Genomic DNA, 22,236 nt, shown 5'->3' on the forward strand with positions numbered 1-22,236 from the left:
AATAACTACCTTTCAGGCCTTCTCATATTCCTTTTAAGTTTCAAAATGCTGTTTGTCTCAGAACTATAGCACACTATTAAGTCATTTAGGTTGAGTTGCTGTAGCCATGGCTCCTTATTTTGTGTTTGTCCACTTAATTTTTCTTGTTTCCTACTTCACAATTGGTTTTATTGAATTTAATTGATTTCAGATAGTTTATCTCATTTAACAAGTTGCTCTTGAATTATTATTCTGTCTTCCAATTACGTTTGCACTATCTTGATGTAGTTTGTCCTTTCTGTAAGTATATATTATGTGATGTCACTGAAGCTATTGAATAAAAATAGTGAATGCAATCAATTCCCTATTAACTAAGAGGGGTGGGGACAAACTAAATGCTGGAAAAACATTATTGGTGTCTCAATCCAATCTAAGTCAATGCAAATTCAGCTTAGGCTCGGAGCAGCATGAACGTGCGCAGTGTCAGCGTGGGTCTGTAAACAGTATGAACGTGTTCACATGGCGCTGTGCCCAAGGTAATGAGCCTTCCAAGAAGGACTGGGGAACGCAGAGCGCAGAGGCACTAAATCTGGTTGCATAAAGAATGTAACCACATTTACTTGGTCTGGGCTACTTAATCTTGCCTGTATAGAACCAGTGCTGCTGTTTTTACTTTTTGGTGTGGATGAACTAGATCATCCTTATAGACATGCTAGAAAATATGTTCGTCTCTACTGCTGAACAGATGCTACAAACATCACTGTGCATATATCCTGACAATTTAATGTAGATAGGTTGTTACCTATTGGTAACGTTTCACGGGTTTTTGTATATTTTAAGGGAGAAAAAGAGGATAAACAATGACTTTTGAATGGCAATCCTAGCGCAACATAAAAAAGTATAAATCTGGAAAGTCGTCTGTGAACGTTGAGGTCATGCCAGAACTGCCCAGTTGCACACAAATATGCCAAAAATTACCAGAAAAAAAAAAAGGCTTCGAGCTGTCACGTGAACCTGAATGAAGTACTTGAGCATGCATTTAAGTGTTGCATTTAAGTCATAACACTTAACATGAGATTTTTCTTACAGACAGCAAAACTGGGAAATATGAACTGACGTGTTGTTTTCAGTTTTTTTGAACTACTTGGTAATCTGAAAGGTGGGGAATTAACTCTCTTTTCTAAAAGCAAAACCACCCTTGGCCAGTAATGAGTACCTTAAGAAAAATAAGTAAATGGCAGAGCATCTAGTTAAGATCACAACTTGCATTCAGTGCATGGGATATATTTCCCATTTTTGTGGGTTTTTTTTTTGTTGTTGTTTGAGTTGTCAGTTACTCGGCCATAGAACAAATTGTGTCTGGTTAATTTCTTTAAGTGGACCGACCAACCCATCTTTGCCTCTGGGTAAAGTTGTGTTAATAGGTAAACAGATCAGTAATGAGAATGAATTCCACTTACTCTGTAGAGCAGTGACATACCAAAACTGAGAACTTTCTGGGTTTGGGTGATTAATCCATCTAAATAGTCTTTGTCTTCTGGTGCTGGTGTTGCATACAAGGAGGAATACTTACTATATTCTGTTTTGTTCAACAGTTAATGATTTTGCTATACATGTGCTGTCATGGCATATACTTCTTTCCGCTGGTGTACCATCTTGTAGCTGGACTCCAGCATTTTCAACTGGAAACAAAGTCAAGGACAGTTTCCTTTTGTACACATAAGCAAACTTTTTTCTATTGAGCAATCTGTTATTTTAATAATGGAAAAAATGTAATTTTAATGGAAAAAATGCAGTGATTGAGAATCCTTTTGCCAGAAATTGGAAGGTTAAAGATGGGTTTTCATTTAGAATGCAAATATTTTTCTCCTAAGAAACATTCTTTTTTTCCTTCCAGAAGGCCTTTTCTGAAGTAATTGCCTTTCTGTTTGTGTAGGGGTGGGTAAACTTGTAGTTTATGGTGCAATGCATAATGCAGTGTATCTAAAATAGTCCTATAATTTATTTTCTCTCTATTAACAGGAGTTGTTCTTCATAGTCTTATACCAACTGGTTCTGTTTTCAGTGTCCTCCATGTTTTAAATTACTTTTCTTCTGCACCTTCGTTCTCATGTTAGAGTTTCCCAGAAGGGGGCAGGGGAACATGCCGACATTAGGTCAGTATGTGTAAGGAAAAAAACCCACCTCATTCTTCTCGTGTGTTTGGATCGGGTAAGCAGTGGCAATAAATACAGATAAATTTATTTTCTGTTCTAATCCCAGCATTCTACAGAATGGACTTAACTTACAGTTCCTCCAAATGATGTGTGCGCAGATCAGATATTTAAACTAAAGACTGTGTTGTCCAACTGCACCAGAGTGCATGTGTGGTCTGTTAGGGCTTCTGGATGGAAGGGGCTGGCTTTTTATTTGACTCCTGTCAGTGCCAAATGAAAGTATTTGTTTGTAATTAAAATAGGAAAAAGAAATCCAAATATGTACTCTGTCATGCTCCCAACCTCCGAAACTACAGGATTCAATGTGGCCTATGAATCTTGATGCACGCACATATATAAGTGATATTTAATAGGTATTTTTAAATAGTGGAATAATATAGGAAAATATTTATATTAATATATAGAATATAACATATGTAGAAAAATGGAAAATATGTATCACAAATCTCTTTTTATATGTTAAGAAATACTGCTCTAGAACTCTCTTTGACTTGTGATTTAAAAATCTTTGCTGAAAAGTCAGGTAGAGCAGAAGAGTGAGTAAAGTTCTCCAGGTTGTGCCTCTTGGTGATTGAATAGCTTGAGGGGGCTGCGAGAGGGGGTGGGTGGTGGTAGTGATATATCTCCAGACAAGTGGTTTGTTTCGGAAGAGATGTACAGTGATTCAAAATGAGCAATGACTAACCTGGCAACCTTGAATAACTGGAGAAAAGGAGCCAAATCAGAAAAATAGACACAGGGGAACTTCAGCACATTTTCACCTGGTTCAGCAGTAACCCGAAGAGGAAAGATTATTGTCTTGAGCGTTCATCTTAATTTCTTTGATCTGTCATGTAATCCCTTGCTAACTGTTTCTGTCAAAAATACTCTGTTTAAAAAGGATTTACTGATTAACCAATCTGAATCAATGAATCAGTTTGGAGAGCACTTATTCAGGCAGTTGCCCCAGCTCATCTGCTGGGGATCCTTAAGTACTGCGGAAAAGGGTGGTAATAAGCAGTCTAGTTTGTAACATCCTTATGCTGGTGAGCTGCAGGACAGAGCAGGATGCATTTGGTGAGGAGGAGCCCGTGGTGACTTGGAAAGGCAGTTTCAGTGGGAAGTCGAGGTGACAAGCCCGCTAGATGAGAGAGGATCAGGGCAACGAGGAGATGCAATGATAAGAAGCCTGGAGCTGCAGCCTTGGCGTCCCTGATCTTGCTCCTCAGCACTGCTCAAAGGGGGTGGTCTCATCATTTTTGTGGTGTTCTTTTAATGTTACCGGGTTTGCTCTTGTTATGGGAGCTCCTAGAACATTTTTGTGGTTTGTTCATTATTTTTCTGTATCTGGATCTCACCACATCTTTTTCATTCATTTAACTGAATTGTTTTAGTCTAGTCTTCCAAAGCCACATATCCATTTTTCTCTTCCTAGTACCTTTTCTGTTCAGTGAGGGTTTTTTCTGTAGCTTGGTGATTACATAAAACAGAGAAAGGTTCAGCGTAGGGATGCACAGTGTTTTCAAGCTTAGCCTCTTGCAAATGTCTGTCATCTTGCTTGCAACTCAGTGGTCTATAACTGCTTATCATCTTGAGTGGTTCATATTATTTTGGCAGTATGCATTTTCTTTATCAAGTTTCTTCTCCATTTTGTATCTCCTAAAGTTTTACGCTTTTTGGAAATCCTTTTGGATTGACAGAATAGTTTTGCTGCTGTACAGGCTTTTTCTTGAACATAAGCTATGTTAACCAGCACTGCAGTAGCTTACTCCTATTGTAGGTATTTGGCAGGCCCACTATTACCTGATTTTTGGCGGGGTGGTGGTGTCAAAAGTGTATCATAAAAAAAAAAAAAAAAAAAAGACTTATTGAAGGAACTCTGTTCAGGGTTTAATGTCAGTGTCTGGTGAAGTGTCCTCTCACCAGCAGTAAGACTGCAAGTCTACCTATGACTGCCTAAGAGGCTCACCACAAAGTTGAAAGTTCTCCTGCGCTGCTGTTGCTGACTGTATGGTCTTAGACCTGGGGTCCTGAGAGACCACCTTCATTCCACTTGAATGGCAAATGATGTGAAAGTATGTAACTTGCTGCAAAATCATTGCTCTGCAGATACAGCCTTTAACTTGCTTCTAGGCAGAGTGTATTCGTTTCAGGGTTATTTTTAGTAGGTTTTGACCATACTCTGAATTTTATAGATGTTTCAAAGTTTGTACTTGCAGAACTTTCTTGCTTAAATTCTTTTCTCAAATTCACTGCATCTTCCTGAAGCGGTACTGCTGATGTAGCCTAAAAACCAACAGAATATCATGTAGGCATTTTTATTAACTCTTGAAATATATGTGAAAAGGGGTGGGGAAATCCCCCAACATTTCCTACACTGCTGTTCTGTATATGCTCCTTTTAACAGGCACTGGAACCAAAGCCTTCCTGGTTGCTGCAGGCTTCCTCCTAGCAAAACATGACAGTGTAGTTGCTGGCAGGTGTTTCAGTTCAGCCATGTACCAGGTCACATAAATGTTTTCCATCCTTCTGTGTTCTTTATCAAAGCTATTTGTGGTCTGTGTTATTTTTGAATATTATTTTTGCAGTGTTTAAAAATCAGCCAAACAAACCTGCCAGGTTCTGTCTTGGTACCTTTCTGCAATATAAAGAAGGCATAATACCTAAATGCGGTGGCTTATTACTGAAGGAATAAATACATGCTTTTGCCTTGTATCTTAGAAGTGGTGGATAAAGTGCAAGATGTGGTTGGCAGAATTCTGGTGAACTTAAAGATAACTTTTGAGAATTTTATATCAAAATTCTCCTCCTATTAAAATATGAACTTAATGTGGTCAAACTGTTTACTTGTACCCTTTAGGAATAAACAAAGGAAAAGAAATTCATTCTTTACAAATTCTAAAGCAAAGCTATATGTTTGAATTTAAAGAATACAAGTTACACATTTTTGGAAACTCAGATTGTGCTCAAACACTCTCCTCCCTATCCCTCCGCCCTTTTTCTTTTATGGTAGATTTCATGCTGTGTGTTTTCTCATGGCAGAGACGTTGAATTATTAAGTTAGTTTTTAAGATCATGTGGTTGAAATTTTTTCATGTAACTTGGCTGCAGCAAAAGTTTATGTAGCTTTTTCTTAAACTGTTGTTGAAATAATTTAATACCTGACTGTGTCATCAGTAAGTTTGTAAAAAATGTTCTGTAAAATCCTCTGAAAAAAACTTTTCTGATACATTCGACTCAGTATTTCTGCTTCTGCAGTTACATGTGGGTTTCACGCAGCTACTGAGAAAGGCTGCTTCATCTGAAGTGGTGTGGAATAAATTCACTAAAACTGCATGGTTCTCTTTTGATAACTCACATGATCATTAGTGTCACAGAATGCCATGCTTTTTCCTGTGCAGACTTGTAATTTCATGCATCTGCATACTGTTGCTTTCTGAAATGAATAGGTTTTTTGTTTCTTTTAAAAGGTATTATCTTTTGAGAATAATTGCTGTCACTAACCCTATTAGCAAAACTATGCTGCTTCTGGCACGCAAGTGGAACAGGAGTGTATTGGCCTGGCTGGGGCCAGTGTTTGTAACAGATACATTCTGGTAATGTATGGTGTGGTCTGCACCTGAAACTTGAGAGCTGAGGTAGAATTTGGTTTTAGTTTTAGGTGCTAAGAAGTAGGGCAGTTCTCCCTTGAAATACACTTTCAGAAAGATGCTCTTAAATGATGTTGCAGTTCCTGTTGATGAACATAGGATGAAAACCCAAAATTGTTCTAGAAATCTTCGTTCCTGTGCTACACCCTTTGTTTCCAAGGATTATGTTGAACTCTCTTTAAATATTTCAGTGAGCACTTCCTCAGCTTGCACTGACTTCTGATACTGTCTGATGGAGCTTCAGGGAAGCATCAACACCAGATGGGGAACTGGGAGGGCTGGGGGTAGGGGACAAAAAATTGCTCTAAGGTGTTGCCAACCTGTGTTTGATGTAAAAAGGATCTCAAGCTGGCTGTGCTTTAGTGCATCTGAATGATTTCCTGATTGTCTCACAAAGTTGCATTATATGTTCTTACTTCCAGAACTTTCATTCAAATAAATCACAGTTTCTGTGTGGTAATATTTGTTCAGACTGGTTTGTCTCCTGTCTTTCCTATCACAGCATGAAGCTAGTTTTAGAGGCAAACAGAACCTCTTCCAGGAGAGCAAGACAGGCACCTGATTGGTTTTTCTGTATTTTGTATTCATGTGTGGTCCTCGCATTTCCCCGCTTCCCCACCTTTAATAGCTGTACAGTTGCATTTCACAGAGAAGTGGAATTTCCTTATCTTGTTTTGGTTTTTTCATCTCGCCTGCGTGGGTGGACTTGCAGAACCAGTGTTCTAGATCTCCCTGTGTCACAACAAGCGTTGTTGCCCAGTATTGCAGATCTACTACTTTGAACATTTCAAAAAACAAAACCCGTTATTGGAAGAAGATTGAAGAACTGAAGCTGACAAAGGTAAGCCAGTTGCTTAGAACCTAGTTTTGAGAGCAAATGTAAAAAGAATTTCCCAGACGGGTTTACCTGTGCTCAAGGCATCGCAGAAGTAGATTTCTTGCTGCCTTGGTCACACCATGCCTGTCCAGCATGTGACAGAATGAGGGTAGTGGTTGTACACCATGCATGATGATTAAAGGGTATTTTCTTTTTTATGATTATACCATACATGACAATTTTGTCTTGACAGCAATATTAATTTATTCCAATATTTACATCAGCAAGGTTCAGAAGTATAACAGTGCTTTTCCGCTAACTAACTTACCACAAGAGCACACATCTATGTATAGAATGTATTAAGTATCTCACTGGTTGCTCTTACTCATTTCAGAAACAGTTCACAAGAAACAGAAATAAAGATAATACTATGAAGCACAGCAGAAGTCTGCAAAGTACCGCAGCTTTATTACTTAGAGGTTGGATCCTGTTGGCAGTCCTTAGACAGTTAGCCCACTCCTCTGTACAAATACTGTCCACTGATTAGATGCTAGTGGAGACAACTGTTGATGCTAGCAAAAGTGGACTGCTGCATTTGAGGTTTTGGCACATTATTTTTCTGTTAATTTATGACCCACATGTTGCAATGCTTGACTATTACAGTTAAATATTGCCAGGCTTTATTAATGGGGAGGGAATAGGTGTGGCAGACACAAGTCTTTTACATTCTTAATATTTTATTGGCCAGAATGCTCTATAGGCTTTTTCTTTTTTAGCTATTTTTCTTTCCAACAAAACTCATTTTTTCCCATAAAAGTTAAGCACAAGGGGATGTGTTGTTCTGAGTTCTGTCAGCTCTTTAGTTTACATACATCAAATTTTGATGTTTTCCAAGATGCTGCAATTAGTTACGCAGTATCTTAGCTGAAGTTCAGTGCATCATACCCATTTCATTTCAAATATCAGTTTAAGAGGCAGTGTAGCAGCTGCAGTCATTGCTGTCTCAAGGATAAGACTGATGTATGCTCCTTTACATTTTTCCCTTTTCAGCCAAGTAAGTTCTCATGTTTTGCTACATACACCGTTTTCTTATTTTTATTAGGGTTTGGAGTATTCACGTTTCAGCCTTGTCTGTTTTGCAGGTTGCTTTGTCTCGGTTCATTCAAGTGAAGTCATAGCATATGAAGCACTCCATTTAGACCTATGAAAAACTGGCACCAAGAGACCAAGCAAGTACGATAAACCAAGAGAGCCTTCCGAGTTTGATGCCTGTAACTAGTCTTCTGGTGGCAACTTTGAGGAAGATTTGATTCTTGTGGTCACAGGGAAAGAAGGTCCAGCCACAGGCATGTAATAAATGATGCTTAATAAATGATTCCAAAAAGCTGCCTTTATGTGTTTGCTTTTACTTGTGATTGCTCGATTAGATATCAAAAAGCGATAGGGTGAGCCTCTAGATGTACTACCGGTTTTCCACTAGTCTTCTGCGCTGTGCAGGCTGACTTTGAATTCCATCGGTAACCAGAGGGACAGAGTTTTCCAGAGAGAAGCAGGGAGACACTCTTCTGCTTCTCAAAATACCCTGGTGCATCTCAGGCATGTCCAGGGAGCCTTACAGGCTTCTGTTTGCACAGTCTGTGATTTTAAATAAAAACAGTAGGTTTTAAATGGAAAATACAGTGGAGAGGTAGGCAAGAAGTACCGACCAAACATTTCTGCACTTGCACAGTATGATCACCTTTCTGTTGTGACATTGTTTGCATAGACATGTAGACTGGGGATTGAAATAGGGTTGTGTACAAAGTGAAGCATCACACCATATTTCAAGCTGCTACAACAAATTAACTATTTAACACTTTGCTAATGTTGTGCATACACTTGTTGCCTCCCAGCCTGAAAATAAAGCAAATAATTGCAATAAGCTTTCTGCCCAGTAGAAGTTACTGTAATATAATGAGAAACTGTGTCCTGCACTTTGAGTAAACAGAAGCAACAGGAAGCTGTTGGAAGGAGGACGGTATTGCATTAGATACAGGAAGGAAAATTTAAGAGGGCTCTCTGTCCATCGCCTACAGCTCAGTATGCGGTTCAAGCTGATGTAGTGCCGTTTCTCTCTGGTAACATAGCAACTGGACCACACCTCCTTCGGCTGAAAGATGCTAAAGAGCCCTTTGAGCACTATCTGGTGTACTGCAAGGGAACTGCACCATTTTTAATTACCACAGCATTGCCAGCTGGTACTTTCCCCCCCCCCCCATGGTATGGCAAGGAAATTCTTCGTTCTCTGTCAAGTAATCCTGTTTTTTTGTTCACCGTTTGTGTAGTAATCCCATTTATATTGCAGAAGAGGACTATGCTAATTTTAAATTAATGCCAGACTTGTATCTATCAGTGCATTTTATCTTGTTTCAAACTAAGTTTTTGATTACAAATAAGCATTCTTGTCCACCTGATGCTCTTCTCATTTAGCACTCCTGTATGGTGGTATTATGTTAACATTTTGGAAGAATACTCAAGGATTTGAGCATGTTTTTCTTCTCACTTAGACTGCAAATGACTGAAAAGCTTTCCCCACTCCTAACCTCTCTTCTGTTGTGCAACAAAAGAGCTTTCCTTTAAGCATCTTGGTTTCCAAGCACAAGAAATCGTCTCTGGGCATTACTGAACGTTTGACTTAAGGTGTGATGAATCCTCTTATGCCAAGTTGAATTTTTTGATGTATACTGTAGATTAATGTTTAACTTAGCTAAAACAAGTGTGGAACTAGGATTGTTCAGAGTTTCTCCTTAAGGTTGTCTTGTTTGGATCTCGGGTTTTGTACAAAAAAAGGATATGCTAAGTCTGCATTGGATGTCACAGCCTGACTTTGTTTTCTCAAGGCTGTTTCCTTTGCTGCCTGTCTTAGATGATTGTTGCATTATAACAGTACAAAAACCTTATTCTGGCTTTGTGACCTGCATGAGGGAAAGCCTTTTAAACTATCTGAAAACTTATTTATTGGTTTATTTAAATGTATTGGTTCCTACTATAGTGACTTAACCAGTTGTTGTCATTACACTTTGGTATCAGCTTGGGGAGGGGGCACGTTTTGGTGATGTATGGCAAAACAGCCATTGCAAAATAATGCTATTGGTGTTGCTGTACTTTGAGGTTTCCTTTCTTCTGAGAATGTAAAAAAACAAATCCTAGCGCAGGTCAGAAAGCTCGTGGCAGCTTGTGCCTTGAGTACATCAAAACCAATAGCCTCCCTAAAACAATATAAAACTGTATACTTGGAGCTGTGCATATACAGTAAATCTGTAGCACTATTGTGAAAACTGTATAAAAATGCAAATACACCATTTTGTTAACTTGGTAATGCTTATGCCTCCTCCCCCTTCTGTCATTATAGGTCTACGAGGGCTAATCAATCTTGGGAACACATGTTTTATGAACTGTATTGTCCAGGCACTTACCCACACTCCACTGCTGCGAGATTTCTTCCTCTCCGACAGGCACAAATGTGAAATGCAAAGCCCCAGCTCATGTCTGGTCTGTGAAATGTCTACGCTTTTTCAGGAGGTGAGTGCTGTTTGCCACAATAGCATTGCCTTTCCACAGATGCTGGCTGTTTCTTACTCCAAAAGGGATTGTGTTCTATTTGCAAATACAAAGGAAATGCAAATTACGTTTTCCCTCAAGGTGTGGCAAAACAGAGTGGTAAAGATTGAGTGAGACCCTACCGTTAAAAATACCCAACTGCTAAAAAAGAAACTATTGGCCTTTTTAATTCCTATTCTTAAGTCACCCTTGTTTAGGCAAAGCTGATATTGGAAATAATTACAGTGCTGCCTGCTCTTCTGAGACTGATCTGCAAGTCTTTAGTCTTAAAGCTGAATGTGTGCTTTAGTTAAAGGTGCAAGTTGTAACTGGAAAATATGTCACAGGGTTTTTGGGTGATAATGGGAGTGAGAATAAAGCAATGGTATATAGCCTTGTGGTTTAAGGCAGTGGATTATGTAGGTCTGTATAAATATTTTAAAGATCTCAATTCAGTGCTTTCTAACAGGGAGAAACATCTTTGTTATCCTCTCTTATGTGAAAAAACATTAACGGCCAGGAGGATGTAGAAAAGTGAATGTGTTGGTACAGTTTGTACCTTCCATGTACGAGCTACTCTTCTTTCCCTTTCTGCAGTGACTGGCTTTGCGATGTGCCTTTCTCTGTAGGTCTAGTCTGTGCTGTATGGCTAGATGTGGGCTTCTAGTTTTAAGATGAGTCTTTAAAAACAAACAAACAAATCCAGTCCTGTACCTTTTCCTCAGTGAGATCTGCTTTCTTAGTAAGTAAAAACAAAACAAAACCAAAAAAGCCCAACCAACCCCCGCCAAAAAGCTATAGTACGTGCTGTCACAGAGCATTTAACATAGCTGGAGATGTCTGTATGCAGAGCATGTCTCTTGCGTATATGCTGTCATGGAAGTTTGTTCAAACCGAGACCAACCTAAAATAGCTTTACCTTTATCTTGTGATTTTCAATTTGATTTTACTTCTGTACCTTTTTCACCAGAGATGATTCTTTTTGGTCTTTGCAGGTGAGTTAAACATATGTGGAAGGTAAAGTCACCCTGAGCCATTCCAGTACAAAGTTGTTTTCTGCTCATACTCAGCACTCGTGAATTTGCAACTTTTCCTGCTGCTTATCAGTCATTAGTTGTGTGTTACACTTCTTATTTTTTTTTATTTATTTTTCAATTATTCTTGAGCCTGTCAGGAAAGGAGGTAAAAACAAAAGGCAGGCATACCAATAGGTAGCAGCTGCAGGATTATTGAAACCAGATGTGCAGTTAAATGGGGAAATATCACCCTGCCTAGATAAAAAAAATCAGTCATGGTATAGAAATACCAGTTTCTGTACGCTGTTAATATAGAAACCTATTTGCTTATTTAAAAAAAGTCATATTATAATCTTGATATCCTTTCATCAAATTGTGGTATAAAGTCTCATTCCGATGAATATCACCGCATTCTGTTTACACACATGCATTTTTAATAAATCCCTTGGGAAAGGGGAAATGAGTATTACATTACAGATTGAGGGGATGGAGGAAAGATCAAGACTGTCTAGGTAATGATTTTTATTTCCATTTTTGTATGTGGAGCCCTGTTGATGGCCTAGGATGCCTTTTGCTAGACTACGTACAAGCATGTAACAAAGAACAAGCTGTTACGCAAAATGGGGCTTAAATGCAGCATTTGCATTAGTTTCAATTGTAATCAAGTTTAATTTCACACACAACTTTGGGAATCTCAGCCTTCACTTTCCCCAATCAAAATCCATGCCTACCCTTGCATTAGTTCTAATAATTAATGTTCTGAGACATGAGGGTATATGAATGAGGGAAGAGCCATATCGGTCATACCAGACTGTGAAGACAGCAGTACAGTAGTCAGTGTCCTTATTTCACGTTGAAATACAGCAGCTATGTGTTGTGGGAGGACAACAAAAAGTGACTCAACCACCCTGAAGTAAAACTAGAGCTTAGTCCTCCACAAGAAAAACTGTAGTGTCTGTAACCAACTCAGTATATTTTAACTTGCAAGCAGTAAATACCATGTTATGTTTATAGCTCTGTCAGCACTCATTGTAAAATTCTGTTTCACAGTGAGTTTTAATTTCTCTACATTCAGAATTAAAACCAAAATCTTGCATTTTTGGAGCAGACTGGTTATCTCTCATGTCCCAACTATATGCAGTGGTTATGATGAAGATTGCTACGCTGTCTTTGCAGAGATGAGGTCTGAATGAAGGAAAGCTAACCAGTGGAGATTTCAGTGCTATGGTTAAGAATTCCTTTGTAATTGAATTACCAGGGAAACTTTGGTTCAGGTTCTGTCTTGTTTTTATGTAGCTTTCCCACTGGGATTAACTGATGTAGTTACCCAAAGCATTTTACCCAGTGACAAACGATCAGGGCAAGAGTTAACTTCATCTCCCCTCCACCCTTCTTTTCTGAAGGTGTGATCTTAGGCAAATGGAATGCCAGGGGATCTGGTGAATGCATGCCAGTAAGAACTCTCCAGGAGAAAAAGAGGCTGTTTTGAACATTAAGTGAAACATACTATACATAAATAAGGAAGTTTTGCTGTTCTGCTTCTTAAACAGAAAACACTTGTCCCTATTTTTTCTTTAAGAACATTTAGTTATATAGGTTGCATGATTTCGCTGTGATAAATAGGAAGCTACAAAGTTCTTCTACCTTGAAGTAGCTTGATGGTGAGTAACGAGTGTCAGATGGTTCTTAGAATTGAGGTTTTTTTCCTGGTGGCTTTTCTTGTGAATATGCCAAGCATTGAATCTCTGTTTGTTTTAAAAATATCTGACTGCATCAATTAACATTCTCATTTGTACTACTTGAAAACTATTTATCAATAGAATCATGAAATGAATTAACACCACGTAAGAAAAGGAATGAAAAGGATTTGAGAATAACAGATAGTGGTGAAACTGGACGGAGGAAAGATAGAACACACAGAATCGGTTCATTGAGCCTTTTGGCTGAAAGGGTTTGTGCACTATGTCTTACCTACTGGTATTCGTGTTTTAGTCTTGCTTCGTCCATGAAAATTACTTTCTAAGATGGTCCACACCCTAAGGTTTATCTAAATCCTTTACAGAATGACCATTCAGGATGATAGGATTAGCGGATCTGTATCTCAGTGTACTCTGTGACTGGAATAGCAAGAATACCTGGGAATATAGCAGAATGCAGTGCATCCACTCAGAAATGTAAAGAACAAACCCTTCTGTATTCCCATCATTACTCATCCTCATGAGCCTATCAAAGTGCACAGCACAACTGTGTGGAGAGTTGAGAAGTAAGAACAAAAAGGAGAAAGACTGGGATGATTTATGGCTTTGATACCTTAAGATGGTACGCTGTTGAAATGGCCTACGTATATAATAACTTAGAACAAAGGTTCAAGGGAGAAAAAGTAGTTAAAGCTCTTTACATAGACAGAGGCCTTGCATTTTCTAATGGAAAATACATAGTTTGTGCCAATTTAGTAAAATCTTTAATCCAAAATAAGTATAGAACATACAGAGTGTGTGCAAGCAAAATGATTTTTCTGACTCCTTGAACCATTGCTCTTTGTTGGGAAACCTCCAGTAGGTGTTCTTTTATTCTGAAAAACACATGCATTTATCCATTGTAAATTTTCAGTATGCTTGAAGTCTTAATTGAGAACCAATGTCTAAGAGGAGGTTTTACCTTCTCAAATTGGACTGGAGCCTGGGACAGGATTTATGCCTGTAAATTCTTGATTACAAAGCCGGAGACTGTTTAGTTGATACATATGCAGGATAGATCAAATGTATCTGTTTGTTCATATAGTTGGAAGACTTCCATGCATGTGTTTTTGGCAGGAGGAGGAGAAAGGTGCAGATGTGTGTGGTGGTGTTTTGTTGTGGGTTTTGGTTTGGGGTATGTGTGTGTGTGTGTGTGTTGTTTTTGTTTTTCTAAAACCTGACTGGAATCTCTATATTTTTGGTAACAATAATGCAAAATACAAAGCCTAGAGTCCTCTGAATCCCCTATAGATACTTCTGTTTGGACTCCAAGAGCAAATGTTAAAGTGCAAAAAAAGAAAGCTAATGTTACTGAGGTTGTGTGTAAGAATGGAGGCTTTGAATTCTGGTTTGTTTTCTCCTCCCCCCCACCCCCCCAAACAGCAATTAAACAGTGTATTACCAAGTATTTTCAAATTGCTTGAACTAGTTCTCTCCAGTATTAAAAACTGATACTGCTGAATTGAAAACAAATTTAAACAGAAGTTGGTTTCAATTATGTTTGGAAGAATTGTGCCATTCAAGTGTTTTAAAGATGACTTGCAAATACATGATTATTTATATTTGCACACTTCAATTAAAAGGTTTGTATAATAGTGATTGAATAAGACTTGACACGGACTTCTTTCCTTTTTGTGGATTGGAACAGCTCTGCTAGGCTGGTCCTCCCAGCAACAAGGAAATGACAGAGATGGGATGGATGTTTTATACATTCCAGTTAAAATACTGTTATTGAGTATACTCAGATTCTTTTGTTTCATTTTTAATTTATTGGAATAGTGAAGCTTTCCCCCACCCCCACGTATATTCAACAGCATTCTTACTAGGTGTGCTTCTAGTTTCTGTGTGATAATAGCTAATAATTTGATAAAGTTTCTTGTTAGATTCTTCTAATCCTAATGAAGCACTAGAGAATGTAAAATCTGCTGGCAGGTCTAGTGTCTGCAGTGGAGTAATTATGGAGAGTGCTGTTGGTTAAAATGACTGGAGAGCTCTGGGACTAATTGTAAGGAGTGACAGAACAGAGAAGTTTTATTGCTGCAGTTCCCTGAATTATGTTGAGCAGCAGCTGCATCAGCAGATTTCAATTACCATACTACTGCTCCAGTCCCTTGGTGTCATTCTTATTGGCATCAGAGTTAACTATTGATCTTTTTATTTATAGAAGCATTTTGTGTTGTTTGGCTGCAGAGGTATATCTTCTTGTTTGGAAAAAGCGGAGGTTGCAATAAAGAAACTTCTTTGCAACGAAATACACTAAAACCCTTTAGAAAACCCTGCAGATGTGAGGACTAGATGAGAAGATTGTACTACCTTTTCACTACCTGTCCCTTAAAATACAATATGTTTTATCTAGGCAGGTTTGTAGCACAATGCCTGTGCTCGCACTGATATAAAATGCTTAGAGACTGGGCAGGGAGAAACTTAGGGGTGGGGAAGGAAGCCTGCTTTTCCAATGAGAGTAAGAAATTATATACTGCTGGGGCTTTAAATCTTATTGTTGTTCTGTGTGTTTGCTTACTGTCTTCTGTTTGGGAAAAGTAACTGAAAATAAACCGCTATCCATTTGATAGGATCTTGGCAAAATATAATCGTGGTGTTGCAGGCACCCTTTACTGGCAAATATCTTTTCCATAGGTTAGGGAAGGCAAAATGACTTCTAAATTTTCACTTATTAAAAATGAAATGTTACCCTGTTAAATCCAACCTGAAGCCCAAGTGAATGGCCTTTTCTGGCTACCTGCAGGGACACCAGAAGCATCTCTGCTTTGCTTTTGAACTGGTAGCAGGGTGCAGGGTTTGTGAACAGATACAGAAGCTAGCTTGCTCAAGAAGGGACTGGTAGCTTTAGTCTCAGGCTCTGGATGCCAGAATTGGCAGCAGACGTGAGGACCCAGGAAGAAGAGTTGCAGCAGTAGCACATGGATGGAAATGGAGAGGGTAAAGGAAGGAGCTGAACCTCAACCCCGGGGAACACAGACCCTTAGTGGGGAGAGAGTGTTGGTGGTTTTTTGGTTGGTGTGGGTTTTTTGTTTTTTTTTAAGTGGGACCTGGCTGTTTTTTATTAAAAAAAAAAAAAAAAAGGCGCATGAATTTCTGTAGGCAGTTATCTGTCCTCCTCTTCTGTGCTGATTTACCTCCCCAGCTGTGTGTCACCACTCAGCAGTGGTGCTTCACATAACGGTTTTGCTGACTGAATAATTTGTCTGTGTGCTCTCTAATACGCTTCTGGCAAAATCACCTGGGGCAATTTCAGTCGCTACAGTAGCCAGCTCATCAGATTTTGACTGAAGCAGATTAAGAAGCAGATGCAGGAGCTGGTCCAGGACCAGAACTCCAGCAGTGACACCCTGCAGGAGTGGTAACGGGCAGCTGACTTTGGGGATAGGTGAATGAAGTGATATTTTCAGCTCTGCAAAAAACTGTGCTGAATAAAGTTGTTTCTAAAGCCTTGCGCTGCTATAGCTCTACAGTGAAAGGCCAATACTGGCACGAGGCTGTTATCCTGCTTGTATATTTTTCCATAAGATAGGATTATGCACAGCCATTGGATGCAGAAAGTTACCGTGGCTTGGTTCAGGGGCTGGATGGCAGTTGGCATCTGATATTCTCATCTTCAGTGGTTGTCCTGATTTTGGGGGGCATGTAATTTGTGAACGGAATTGCTAATCTCTTGCAAATATAGGATTCCCCCCCCGGCTATTTTATTAAAAGCCAGTGGTATCAGTAAGGAATTTTTGAGTGTTGTTTGCCCCCCCCCCTTTTTTTTTTATTTTAGGCTAATCCATCACAAAATGAAGGAATTTCAAGGGAGAAAATTGAGGTGCTCAGTTCTGAGATCACTTCTTCAGTAGCCTGTGATAAAAAGCTGTCTCTGTGTTTTATTATTAAGGCCATCAGAATTAAATGGTTTAAATTTATTTGACTAATTGCACTCATTTAAGTTTTTAATAATTAAATGCACTGAGGCTGTGTAACTTGTTAACAGTTATGTCCTTTTCTTTGCTTTGAGCAGTTTTACTCTGGGCACCGATCTCCTCACATTCCATATAGGTTATTGCACCTGGTATGGACTCATGCACGGCATTTAGCAGGGTACGAGCAACAAGATGCACACGAGTTCCTCATTGCTGCATTAGATGTGCTACACAGACACTGCAAAGGTAAGGCTTGTACTGACTCTTCAATCAACAAGGAATATTGGATCAAAAGGAGGTAGAAAAATCTCTTCTTAAATCAAGTGTAGTGTCTTCCAGTACAGCAGTCTTAGCAAATTCCTTTTAAAATGTTTGGTAGACTTAAAGGAAAAGATTTATGAATAAATAAGTAAACTATTTGCGCTGTCAAAAACTACCTAGAGTTAGAAGCAGACAAGCCTGTACATTGATCTGAATCACCATCGTGATGTTCTCTTATTGGTTGTGAGTCACTGTCTTTTCTTTTAAATTGCCATTTTAATTCTATTTATACTTGAGGTAGTTAGAACTCTTACTCAGTGTGTCATGGGACTGATGAAAATAACATAGGGGAGGCTATGGCTGTTCTGCTTAAATATTATTCTACAGTATTTATGATGCCAAATTGCATAAAGAAATGTGAATAAGAAAGAAAATCAGTATTTTTGGTATCTTTTATTAGTCTGTATATACAAATACATGTACAATACAGTAAAAATATTCAGTGACATACATTTAGAGATGAAGTATCTTAAGTCTTGAATTGATTTGGTAGTATCATATGAAATTATGTATTTCATGTTAATTAACTGAACTAAAACTGAACTGAAAATTTCCCAATCTGCCAATGTTTGATCTAGCTTGATTCACTTAAGCACAGAAATTTTTACTCTTCTTATAAGGGAAAAATAGTAGGGTTGATACTAGCAAAACAAACAAATCCATAGTCACTAAAAATAAGCTCTAAAGCACTCAGCTTTCCTCTAGTGCTCTTAGAAAAGGCACTTAGAGGTTAGTTTTTTGGCTTATCAGAGGACTATCAAAGGGAAGGCTGCTACTGCTTCTTTGAAACATTTTGAAGTCTTGCTTTTGTCTTTGAGACAGTCTTACGTGGTAGCAGATGTGCTTGTTCAGATTTGTAATAGGTGTCCTCCAAAAGAGTCTTCTCCAAAAAGAGCACTTCTAAGGACAGGAGTACATAGAACAGTTCTTCTGTAATTATTAGTATCTGTCATTTGACAGTCACTAACTGAAATTCAATAAGCCTAACGCAACTAGTGTTGAAGCACTGTAAGGAATAGAATCTATCCAAATACTGACCTCTCACTTCTTAACACTGAATAAACTCAGCTGCAGACAGAAATACTTCATGGTTCCTGTAAAGTTTCTAAACCACTGATCTAACAAATCTTGAAGCTTTTTCATCATCTTTGATATAAAATGATGTTCGTATTTCTTCTGTTCTTCCCGATTAATTCATGAAGGAGGAGTATTTTCTTCTCAGAATTGTAAAGAAAAAACTTGCAACAATAAAGGTCTCTGCACTCTTTTCAAACTGATAAAGAATCTGAAAAGACTTCTTTTTTTTAAGTGTGGTTTGGCTTTAAATGAACAATCTATCTGATGTATCTTCTGCAATTACCGACAAAATCAACCTTTCTCAACAGTTTCTTTATTCTTGGTTCTATTTGGCCTCTCTGGCCTGAATGAAAAACTGTCCTGAAACTTTGAAAAAATTATGTTAGACATTCTTTGGAAAGAGTGTATGCATGTGTGTGGATTTTTTTTATGACTGGTTGGATTATCACAGATGTGTTGAAAACATTGACTTCTAAATTGGTATCAAGTTTCATAACGGTTTTAGCCATGTTGAATTGAATTAGGAGTTTGTGCACCTTTAGTACTGAGCTGTTTTGAGTTGTGGCAAAGGTACCATTTGCGTTCAATACAAGGACTGAAATTCAGTTATTTAATGGATATCCTTAAGTTTGAGCTACTTGCATGGACAAAATTAAGCTGTTACAGCGCTACTAGTGGGAAGGCATTAGCACTAGATCCTTGCCACCTGTGCACCCAGGTTTTAAAATTTCTGTTTTTGAAGAAATGGACTTTTATTAAACTATGGTAAATAATCTATACCACATCAAGGTAATTTAAAAGAAGTGGTTGAGCAGTTGTGTGGGAACCAAACCAGTTCATCTAAACCAGAATTTCAAGTATGGTCATGATAAACCACTTTCAGAATGAACTAGTTTGCTATATAATGAGAAAGTTTTCCCACTTACATACTTATATATGTACACAGACACACACACCCACCCCACCCACCCCCCCGTGAAGTATGCATATGTAAAAATATTATTGCTAATAGTGAGAATGTCCTGAAGCGACAATAAGCAAATAATGCCTCCCCTGCCAATATTAAATATTTATTTTACTGAATGAAAAATATTTTAAAGCTTCCAGTCAGTAGCAATCAAGTTCTACAATTAACACACAGTGAAGTAAAACAAAGCACGGAGAAAATTTTGTCCAAAAGCCCTAGCTTTTGGACGTTATTCATGATCACCAAGGCTTCACGCACCAAAGTGTTCCTTATGCTAATAACTGTATAAATGTCCAGTGCTATTTGCTCGGCTGACATTAGTTGTTTATCCCTCTTCCATTCCATTTACTCTGTTTCTAGGAAGTGTCCTAATGCAAGTCAGAGAAGGCTGTGAGTGCTTGTTGTTGATATCTGTCATTGCCTAAATTAGGAAAAATACATGATTTTGATGTGCATTTAAAGATAAATTTTGTACTATTGCATCCTACAAAGCATAAAATTAACTGCCCTGAGATTCATATATGGGCTGGCCCATGTAGTTGGTTGTTTGGGTTTTTTTTTAATGCCGATTGAATATATACCTTGTTTTAGTCACATCTGTGAAGTTTTGGAAGCCCAGGAAACCTGTGTGATCACCTCTGTAAATGATGTGTCAGGTGATAGCTCTCCTTGTGCTAGCGCTGTTGTGTTGAGCTGTGGCATCTGTGCAGGGCATATTCTGAAGGCTTAACAGAGCTCCTCTATGCTGCTAGACTAATATAAAATGTTTCTGAATAAAAGGAATCTAGTCTGTCATGCTTATGCATCACTGTTTTTCATTCCAACAGCTGGAGAAAGATGAACTAACTGGAAAGTAGTATTTTGGTGGGGGGAAAAAAAAATGCTAAGCCATTAATTACTCTTCTTTTCTTCTTCTACCATTTACCCAAAGCGTGCACAAGGTCTGTCCTTAAATGCATGCTCCAACTAAAAAAGCAAGAGCTTTCTTGAATCTGAATTCTTTTTCCAACATTGCTACTATAAATGACACTTAAAGTTGTACCTGCATTTTGTGCTATTACGGTCTCTCTTGCTGGTTTGATGGTGCTCAAGAGTTCTGTAGTGTCATTGTACGTTGGCATTTGTGGTTCTTCTCGCCACAAAAGCTTCCAAATGAGATTCAGAGCTTACTCTGCATTAGATGTTAGCTTCTTCACCAGAGTAATGCTATGAACAGCCTTGCTGTGTAGGTAATGGCCACCTTCTTTGTACTGAAGTCTAACTGTTCACCTGGACTTTAACATGTATTGACTTTGATCTTCCAAATGCATGACAACTTTGATTTTCGGTCTCGGAATATGTTTGGATTATAGAAGATGGTGAAAATGACCAGACATTGATCTGGTGCTTCTTCCATGTTTTCTTACTCTTCTACGAGGAACAAGTACAAAGTGTACCCCACTCTTCATGTGGGATCCTTTAGGAGTTCCAGGGCTCTTCATTTGTTAGAAGAATGTACATAATGGGTGTTTCTGCCTAGTGTGTAAAGTATTAGGTTAGCTTTTAGTCAACACGATGGATACATCTTAATTATCAGTGCTGTGGAAGAAATTCAGGGTTCTAATTCTGTAAACTCCCATGACAGTGAGGTTCCAATCATCCAAACACTTTGTAAATTACTAACTTTGTCTCAGACATATTCAGACTTGAAGAAACTTAGACCAGAGTTGTTATTTTCTTGTATGGAGCAAGACCGCAATTCGAAAGTTAATATTCAGCCCACTGAAATCACTAGCTGTGGGGGGTTTTTTTATTTATTGCAAGAGCAACAACAATCAAGCAGCAGAGAGTGGCAGAGATGGGCATTTGTACACAAAGGTTCAAAAAGCAAGATAAAAAAATTGAAGTAATCCTATGTTTATATCCCAAACTTTATTCAGCCAATGTTATTCAGTTGTCTAACAAAAAAAGAGTAGTACTTTAAATCTGATTATTTCTCATATAGCTGGTTTTCATGAAGCATTTTGCATTCATCTTTAACAGGGACTGCTACAAAGCAAATTTGAAGCCTGGTACTAGGTATCGTGACAGAAAAAGAATGCTGTGCTGAGATTAGGGAGTAAAACACTACCCTGCTCTGTGAATTTTGCATGATATTCTTAGGAGCTGATAAAGCATATGTTTGTGAAACATGTTATCTGCTATGATCCATATAAATTTGTGTGTACTGCTTTGTCATAAAGAACAACAAGCACATGTTCAGAACACTGGGGGCCAAAGTAAAGGAGAAAAGTTAACATTAATGTCTTGTTTTAATAAATGTCGCTTTTAAAATTTGGCAATTTTTTAAAATTAATTTTTCTCATTTAAAAAGCACAATGGAAGTTTGAGGCAAAACGTCTTTATTTTTATTTCAAAACAAAAGCAATGTTAAAAAGTAATCTATAGCGGTTCTTGCAGTTGTTATATATGATTTGCCTTTAGTAGTATATTAAATGCATATATATTTGAACACCAAGTTAATATGCTTAGTTATTGCACAGACGCAGTAGTAACTTCTGGGTGTTTGTTTTTTTTTTTTTTTAAGAGTTGCATTTAATTTGAATCCAAACTTTTAAACTCAATTTTCTGCCATTCTCATAATTACATTAGTGTACATTGAGGTATTCTGAAGTTTTTGTTCCAGTCTTGTGTTGACCAATCTCTTACAAGATGCTGCTGATGTCCCTAGGAGGAATTATGACCAGCTTTAAAAACAAAATATATGAAACTAAAACCTACTTTGTAAGACAGAAATGTTGAAGGGAACCTTAACTTGAGCACAACAATCTAGCAGCTTCTAGTTCTCAGCTGCATAATATACCTCCTCTCAGCATCTGTTACATATTGACAAGTGTGAGTAGGTGGTAATCTTACTTTTTTTTTTTTCCCCTCCTCTCCAACCAAATGCCATGGGAAATAACGTTGAGTGGGTAATGCCCTTCTGTTTTGCTGGGAACAAGC

General features: G+C 38.1%; 1 protein-coding gene across 5 annotated transcripts in view; it reads left to right on the forward strand.

The window, feature by feature from the left end:
• Nucleotides 1-22,236, forward strand: part of USP22 (ubiquitin specific peptidase 22) — a 111,250-nt gene that overhangs the window by 73,237 nt on the left and 15,777 nt on the right. For all 5 annotated transcript variants that reach the window (XM_082311704.1, XM_082311708.1, XM_082311706.1 and 2 more), the window contains 2 exons: nt 10,033-10,202; nt 16,988-17,135. In XM_082311704.1, the coding sequence (XP_082167830.1) occupies nt 10,033-10,202; nt 16,988-17,135 (318 nt within the window). The remainder of the gene's footprint in view (nt 1-10,032; nt 10,203-16,987; nt 17,136-22,236) is intronic.

This window comes from Platalea leucorodia, assembly GCF_965183815.1.
Source record: "Platalea leucorodia genome assembly, chromosome: 5".
Lineage (NCBI taxonomy): Eukaryota > Metazoa > Chordata > Aves > Pelecaniformes > Threskiornithidae > Platalea > Platalea leucorodia.